Raw genomic sequence first — 8,828 nt, forward strand, 5'->3', positions numbered from 1 at the left:
ATATGTAAATAGTTATAATGTGTATATCATCAATGTTCTTGCAATATATAGATATTCCCAGTTTCTCTTGTCCTATGCTCCTTCACATATAGCCCCGTTTTACCATTATCCAGTGTCCTATTTACCATTGCTCCATACTTCATTCCTTGTTGCCCCATAATCATTTGCTCCCGTTCCACAATGGACCATTCGCCCATTCTTATAGGCCAATACCTCATTGTCCAATATCCCTTTGCTCCATTCCCATTTACTCACGTCCCATACCCCATTTCTCCATTCCCAATTCCTCATGTCCTGTACCCCATTGCTTCATTGCACAATGCTCATTGTACCATACCCCATTAACCTACTGTAATAAATATGTCTTTATGATCACCTACATATTCAACAATCATTGTTAATTTTATTTTTTATATCTACGATATTATTACAGATATACTATAGAAGTCTGTTCTGATATATTTAAGCATATGCAAAAATTACCTAAATCGCTTCTATTTGGTGAAATTTATTTACCTGCATAAAAAAATCCTGCAGATGCCAATTGATTTGGTAGTCCGTTTAAATAACCTGGCCAATTATTGTAAGACCTCAATCTAGCACTCGACGTAGAATACCTCGGATATTCTGGCAATTCACAATTTCGTCCAAGCGGGTCAGCTGTTCCTCTCTTTGAGGAATGTTGTGCAAATGGTGATTCGGGGTCAATCTGTTCTGTTGACTGTACATTATGAAATGCTAATCTGCGAATTGGGCTTCTTGGAGTTCTTGATATTGTTGACGACACTGTGCTACATGTAGGTATTGATGAAATACAACTTGTTTGAGACTGGGTTGATTGATTTACAAAATCTGGATCTGCAAAATGTACCACCAAACCTGTTACAAAACTTTTAACTTCTATACTCACAACTGTCAAAGAGGGTCTACAGTCCTACCACAACACTTGTTACTCCCGTAGTGGTATTAATTCAATGTGGATCCTGAAAAATTCGAAAGATCTTTTTGGAGACAATCAGTTCAAGACTATTATCTGAATATGATAGCATTAAAACCTATGATTTTTCAACACTGTATACCTCTATTCCCCATACTCAATTAAAATCCCAACTTAAAAACATTATACATCGCTGTTTTTCCAAAAAAGATGGTACACCTAAATACAAATATATAGTTCTTGGTAGAGATTCCACATACTTTGTAAGAAATTATTCCATATCATCTTCCAAATATACAGAGGAAGATGTTTACAAAATGCTGGAATTTTTAATCGACAACATATTTGTCAAGTGTGGTGGACGTGTTTTTCAACAAACGGTCAGCATTCCAATGGGAACAAATTGTGCCCCTTTACTAGCTGACCTATTCCTTCACTCTTATGAGGCTGATTTTATAGCTGATCTGATCAGAAAGAAAGAATATTGTTTAGCTAGATCCTTCAATCTCAGTTTCCGCTATATAGATGACGTGTTATCTTTAAACAATCCTAATTTCGGGGATTTGATACATCGCATTTACCCGAAAGAACTTGAGATAAAGGATACTACAGACAATGTGAAGTCAGCCTCATATCTTGACCTACACTTAGAAATCGATGGTAAAGGAAAACTATTGACCAAACTTTACGACAAACATGATGACTTTTCATTCAGAATTGTCAACTTTCCTTTCATCTGTGGCAACATCCCTTCGCCTCCTGCGTATGGAGTGTTCATATCACAACTCATACGTTATGCCAGAGCTTGCCGAAACTACGCAGACTTTTTGTATCGCGCTCGAACTCTAACAAATAGGCTTCTGGAACAGGGTTATGTTGCTACAAGACTGAGGTCATCACTACAGAAGTTTTATGGTCGTCATCATGAACTCGTGGATCGTTATGGTGTATCCATCAACACCATGAAAACTGATTTATTCAACGGGTCATAGTTTTCCTTCCCTCGTTTGTCTACCCCGGACTTGACTTTTTATGAGCAACTCAGCGGGTGTTTCTAGAAAAGCAGAGGACGCTTACCCTACCGGTGCACCTGGTCCATGCTCCCAGTTTTTAGTGGAGTCCGAGTTGCTCATTTACTTTTGTTACTTTGTATGTATGCTTTTAGTTACTTTATGTTCTTTGTTGTTTATGTCTGTTTTCCATGTCTGGTCTTTGTCCCTGGATTACATTCTTTTGATTACCGCTATAACCTTGGTTCCCTTGTTTACCCTTACAACCACAGCAGAAGTATTTGTAATGTTAGAACTAGAAACAGGTGGCAATGTTGTCGGACATTGTCTGTTATGATTAACATTCTATGTGGACGAAAATCTTGATTGGTTTCGTTGTAAACCTTAAAATAGAATTTACAAAGTACATTTGTACATTTATGTATTTGTAGTATATATCTTATTTTCCTGGTAAGGGTTTCCAAGAGAATGCTTTTCAGTGTACAATTTTGTTATCCCCCTTGCAAACACGCACTGGTTTTGACAAGAAATTTCACAAAGCTCATTTGTTTCAGCATAAATATGTATCAATTATTAAAATTCAATAACTTTTCTATTCGTATGCACCGTTGAAATAAATATTTAACGAGTGTTGGTCAGATTGGAAATAAACAGCACTATTTTTTAGTGTACGGCATTAACAATGGGATCTTCCTTTTTTCATGTGTAAGCATAATAAATTTAGATCATCATTCCTAAAACGTATTTGATTCGCAAGGAAACTGAATATTACTCTATGGACTTACCCTGTAGGTCTCCAGTGTGAACATCCACAATAAACCTCTGAAATTATCATGACATTAACAATAGTTACATACCGACATTAAATGATGCTACAAACAGATGAAACGATTTAGTTTTGTAATGTAATTGTTTTACAAATAATGTTTATTTTGTAATATAGAAACAAGTTTTCCTCGTCATTCATTGACGACACTTTGGTGGCCTTGAGCTGATATTTTTTCATCCTGGTGTGGTTGTTGTCTTTTTGACATATTCACCATATCCATCTTGTTATTTCTAAAAATGGAACTGCATGTAATATAGTTATTGTAAAAAGTGGATATGGTTGGATTTGAAGTAAAACCATTTTTCTTCTTGAAAAATTCGCTTAATATAGCAGGAAAAAGATAATATATAATTCACACACACACACAGAGTATATACATAGTAAAAATAACTAATGTTACCAAGCCTAGGTTGCTGAAAAGTTCTATCTCATCATTATGGTGATATCGCACAAACGGACAATCAGGGAAGTTAACAATGTGTTGAATATATGGTGATTCCATTTGGCGTGTACACCGGCTCCAGCCTTTCAAACATCCACCACAGTAAACACATTGAACAATGTCATCATGCCCTTGTGAATGTAGTACATATTTTACACATGTTTTCATTGGATTTTGTGGTCAGAGAATTTTTCAATAAACTTTTTAAGTGACATCTTAGTACACATTTACCCCCTTTAATGAATAAGTACTCTAAGCAAAATGAAGTAATCTCTAACCATGTTTAGTTCAACTAATGAGAATCAAATTCACATTTATCAAATATAATCCAACACGAGGACGCACATGTTTGACAGTATAATGAGTGCATAGTTTCATTCTTCGGAATCTGCTCTAAAACTGTTTCAACCAAACCTGTCAAAGCGACCATGTGTATACACCATAACCATTCTTAAAGGAATAATACTTTAAAAGCTAGATTAGTACATTTTATTTAAAAACAAACTATATATATAAATACCATCTGCTTCATTTGTTTTCCACTTGAAAGTTTGCTTGAGCAGAATTTGACTGCAGTTAAGCTTCAAGTATTAAAGGCCAGGTAAACTTAAATCATGGTAGATTTTCATCCAATCTTCACAAAAAATAGGGGGTGGTAGGGAAATTTTATTTTTTATTTGTGTATTCTTTACCAGGTATTTACTGTATAACTATATAATACTGACAGAGAAGAAACATCATTATAGTCACCAAGAAATATAAATAATTGTGTGTTATAGTACCTCAATACTAAAACCTGACGTGAAAAAAATTCTGAATTCTGAATTTTTGTCATTTTTTTACAGGTGAAGGGGATGAAAATTTAGTTTTTCATTTTATTTGGGGTAAGATTAAAATGATATTGATAAGATACAAATCACGTGATTCCCTTTACCACAAATCAAATAATTCACGAAAGTATTCACACTTGCATTAAATAAGACATACATGTATGTAATTGAGAGAAATTCAATTAAGTTGACGCATGCATATTTAAATCACCTGTAAAGAAAAATCCCGTTCTGGCAAAATGATGTCCAACATCTGATGTCCATTGGCGAGAAAAAGTCAAAGCTCTTTTTTCGACAGTATTATACATACAGAATCGAGGAAGTGTTTCTGAAACATACGATGAAAATCCAAAGCATATTTATAAGAGCGAATCCCTCATATCAGTCAATATTGTCTGTATTTTTATCATGAATTATCTTGAAGAAAATATATAGTTCATCATAATTTGTGTAATATGTGACTTTTTTCACCTTATCTTTGTATAAGACAGAGGCTTTTAATATTAAAATTGTACAAAAAATAACATTTCATGGATTATACATGTATTGTATAAAAATTGACATATGAATAGGACACCTTAAGGGGATTGTTTGTATCTTTAATCACGCACACACACACACACACACACACACACATCAACATACCATACCTGGCTCATGTGTACTTGTGACTTGTTGTCTTTCTGGAACAACAAAAGGGATGTTTTCATCGGTGTCGTAGGGACAGTTGTGCAAATGAATGTTAGCAGGAATACTACCATTTGTGTAATGAACGCCACAAAATGCGCATTTTGTGTGGCCTGTTGTATCATCATAATAAAATCCAACCCGAGCCAACACTGTCAAAAATGCATCATATTCTATTCTGTTGAGTCGGAATGTACCAAATCGATTACCTTCGAACACCATTGGATTTAATTGGGGATTTGTCATACGTCGTCTGTCATAGACGTCAAATCCTAGAGGGTAAACGTAAGCACGTACTGGTAGTTGGAAGCCATTACTGCCATGAATTTTCAACATCCATTTCAATCGACTGTTTGTAGTGTATTCTAGTTTGATGAAGAATTCAATTAACAGAACGAGATGTAATTTTCTATCGTGTACTGTTTGTTTCCGTTTAGTCAGCTTGGCTGATTTGTTAATTTCTATAACTGGATTCTCTGAAATAATATACCTTATCCAGTCTCCATGTTTTATGAAATGAATAATTGTAATTATGAGTAAAAGATTCATCAATGTATTTTCCATAGTGTATATGATTTAGTGTCTGTCTTCTCTTGATTACTCCACTTATATACTCTCTACCATAAGTTCAGATGGTCTGAAATCAAAAAAGTAAAAGGAGTTTTAGGAATGTGGGAAAATTGTAAATTTAAAAGTGATGAGTTAAAAAAGTGAGGATTGCATTGCATATTTAAATTCCTGATGTTATTAAATTTTACTTTATGTGATGCAGATCAACTAATAAGGATGTATTGAGCTCAAGGAGAAAGACATTGTCTAAGAACATAACTCATGAAATCTGTGATATGTTTTTATCATATTCAATTTCATCAAAGCCTGCCAAGCTTTCATTTGAAACATAATGAAATCAGTCCAAGTCAGTTTGATGCTTACATGAGATTGATGTAAAATGCTGAATACAAACGTTCCAATAATTTGTAAGTTGTGTCCACTGCCGTAGGTCTGTCTCATTAAATTCAAATGGAAAGATAAAATAGTTATGTTTTACTTGATGGTAATTTCCTACTTTAAATATTTACACCTTGTACACTTAAGGAAAAATGTAATTGTTTATTTGTATACCTAAACACTAACATTACCTCTTGTTAATTCACAAAAAGAGTGTCGCATTTTTATATTCTAGCAGAACGAGGGAATAACTTTACAAAAAGCATGAATATTTTGAAGTGTTGAATAATAAAATATACAGCCATATATACCATATGTGTTTGTAATGTGTTTTTTATCTTGGGTTCATGGAGTGCAGTTTTTTTTTTTTTTTATTATTATTATTATTATTATTATTATTATAATCCTTTCACTTTTGACCTTTTGACTACCAGTACACATGCACGACAAATATATTACCATTACAATACGGTCAGGTGTGAAGCCTCTGAAAGTAAGACCAAGATAAAACGTTTTTGAAATGTATTGCAAGGGAAAAAATGTCATGCTTATACTTATATTTCATCCATAGATGGCCTTTACTGATTTTGACTCATACAAGTGACGTAAATATTCTCACCTTTTCATTTTGTATCTTTTGCCAGTGCATGCATATTTATTATTTTCTCCTTGTCTAATGTGTTTACCCAGATAGCATGCTTCTGTTTGGCCAACGTTGGCTCAGTACGTAGCAGTGAGCGGTAAGGAAAATGTTTCTTCTTGATTTATTTTTTTTCCCAAAATTGTTATACTTAAGAAGCCAATGGTTAAACATGAAGTTTTGAAATTTTAAATATTTTCATTCTGTGAGAAGATTCTACGTTGGCCCAAACTTAGTCCAAGGTTGGACCTACTACATTCATAATAACCATTGAATTTTATGTTTCTCTTCAATAAGTTGTTTTAGAAGCTATTTGTACTTAAGAGTATCGTTAAATTTCAATTCATAAAACATAACCAAAATTACACAATTTACATTTTTCAACATTTGTCCTACCCAGAGCCAACCGTGAGCCAATATTAAACCAACGTCGAGACAATTTTAGTAACACACATGTTAAAAGAGGCTTTTGTATGTCTATCTCAAGAAAAATAAAACAAGAAAGCAAATCTAGACATATACATGAAAGCAAATATTGTGTTGCATCTAAACTGAGATATTACGTTCGTACAAAGTTTAACATGTATTCTCGTTTAATATTTAGAACTTATTAATTCAATAACTTAATATGAATAACCACTCTAAATTATGATAACAACAATAACATACATAGTTATCTTTCCCTTATGCAGTTTTGTAACTGAAAGCATAAAATGCTTCTTGCAGAACAAAAACATTGTCTTTCAGTTTGAACAAATGTAAACATATTTTTAATGTTAATGCTACATAAACACATAAAACTGACAAGCATTATCTAGAAAAGCAGAAGATGCTTACCTTACCGGTGCACCTGGTCCATGCTCCCAGTTTTTAGTGGAGTCCCAGTTGCTCATTTGCTTTTGTTACTTTTTATGTATGATTTTAGTTACTTTATGTTCTTGGTTGTGTATGTCTTATTTCCATGTCTGGTCTTTGTCCCTGGATTATATTCTTTTGATTACCGCTTTAACCTTGGTTCCCTTGATTACTCTTTTACTATTAAATGCAGAAAAAATTGCAAATTTTCAATATTTCATATACCAATGCGTGTATAATATCTGCAAATTTTATAATAACTTTTCATGTTTTAATCTTGTAAACTGCAATCAACTTGTCATTGGTTTATTCTATCTGGAAAGAATTTATATGATTAACTGAGTAGAAATTTGACCATTTACTCTTAATTAATAGTATCAGCTAGCTCTCTGCAACATAACAATCAATAACATTATGTTTTAATCTTAAAGAATGCCATTGTCGGACCATTTGGTTGGTTTAACGGTGGGCTTATGTTGGGTCAGTATTGGGCATTTGTTGAGCCAATGTTGGCATTACGTTGGGCCAACACCGGGCTAACTATTGTTTGCCTCCGTTGGGCCAACGATGAGCACCCTATGTTGGCCCAACGTAAATGACTTCGCTGAACCAACGTTGACCCAACGTAGGAATGCTGTTTTGGTACCCGGTTTGTTTGCCTACTTTAATTAAACTGCATATTGAAATTAAAAACTGTTTTTCGTATAGAACTTGCTTTATAATACATTATAGTTTAAAACATACATGTTTTTCTTATAGCGTTTTTTTTATATGAACTAATAAGAAATTAATGAATTAGCCTTACTTCCTTAATTATGACAACGCCCTACATGCTTCCGGTCTCCCAAGGATTAAATTTATTAAATGTCATAAAGCAGGATGCTATTTTTCTCTCTATAGTCCAAAAGTATACCACTAAAAGGGGAACCCAAAAAATATATAACACTTATTTTGATAGCAAACAAACATAAAATTCAAAAGGTCAAAAAGTACCTACCCATAGATAATTAAAACTTTATATAGTGGCGCCCTCTAGTTATTTTCAAAATTACAAGAATGTGTTAAATCGTCCCTTTATTGGCGTAAATTATTTTATCAATCACATTTTTTTGTTTCTTTTTTGCTTTATTACGATCTTTGGGAAATGCCTTAATACATTATATTTTTTATTCATTATTTCCTGCTTGACGGGGTTACAATGTGGTACATTATCAATGATTCTATTTATATTTGCAGTTTAAAATTAATTACGATTAATTTAGATAACAATACAATATCGATTAAGACTATAATGTTTACCGGGTGGTTAAAAATATTCTACAAATGTTGTATACTATATTTAATCCCCTGTTGTCTGTTGGAAACTCATTTTGCGAACAAAACTTATTCATAGCCAAAATTTTGTACTGCAAAAAATAGGCCAGTTTAAACCATTTTTTAAAGTCAAAACAGTGTAGTTCAATAGATAGCATGGTAAAGAGCTACAGATATGAATAAAATACTATGTAGCACAAATCACAATTAAATCGTGTACATTAAATTAGACATCAACAAACTGTTTTATCATAATATTCAATATTCAAATGATATTTCGTATTCATACACATTGATACATATACACAATTTACTCGAGTTTGTACCAAACATTTT

The 8,828-nt window shown here is 33.0% G+C and overlaps 1 protein-coding gene across 4 annotated transcripts; it reads right to left on the reverse strand.

Moving 5' to 3' along the window:
• Window positions 1-16: 16 nt before the first annotated feature.
• Window positions 17-8,211, reverse strand: LOC148613243 (death-associated inhibitor of apoptosis 2-like). 4 transcript variants are annotated; one of them, XM_088586521.1, is made up of 7 exons: window positions 8,176-8,211; window positions 4,699-5,372; window positions 4,260-4,376; window positions 3,177-3,349; window positions 2,733-2,769; window positions 517-858; window positions 17-349 (listed from the first exon to the last, which is right to left on the reverse strand). In XM_088586521.1, the coding sequence occupies exons 2-7, from the start codon at window positions 5,297-5,299 to the stop codon at window positions 342-344; spliced, it is 1,278 nt and encodes a 425-aa protein (XP_088442647.1). In that variant the 5' UTR covers window positions 5,300-5,372; window positions 8,176-8,211; the 3' UTR covers window positions 17-341. The 4 variants fall into 4 exon arrangements, with proteins under 4 accessions (XP_088442647.1, XP_088442648.1, XP_088442646.1 ...); XM_088586522.1 differs by lacking the exon at window positions 8,176-8,211 and adding an exon at window positions 7,984-8,169; XM_088586520.1 differs by lacking the exon at window positions 8,176-8,211 and adding an exon at window positions 5,669-7,974.
• Between the last annotated feature and the right edge of the window lie 617 nt (window positions 8,212-8,828).

Source organism: Perna viridis, chromosome 6 (assembly GCF_037379345.1).
Source record: "Perna viridis isolate PV_CMFRI_1.1 ecotype Kerala chromosome 6, ASM3737934v1, whole genome shotgun sequence".
In the NCBI taxonomy this organism is placed as follows: Eukaryota; Metazoa; Mollusca; class Bivalvia; order Mytilida; family Mytilidae; genus Perna; species Perna viridis.

Bases quoted from the DNA above. Each gene is read 5' to 3' on its own strand.
- LOC148613243 (XM_088586521.1), bottom strand. From the start codon at position 5,299: ATGGAAAATACATTGATGAATCTTTTACTCATAATTACAATTATTCAT. The intron at 4,377-4,698 runs GTATGGTATGTT...CGTATGTTTCAG, and splicing joins CACAAGTACACATGAGCCAG to AAACACTTCCTCGATTCTGT. The intron at 3,350-4,259 runs GTGATTTAAATA...TACATTCACAAG, and splicing joins AACGGGATTTTTCTTTACAG to GGCATGATGACATTGTTCAA.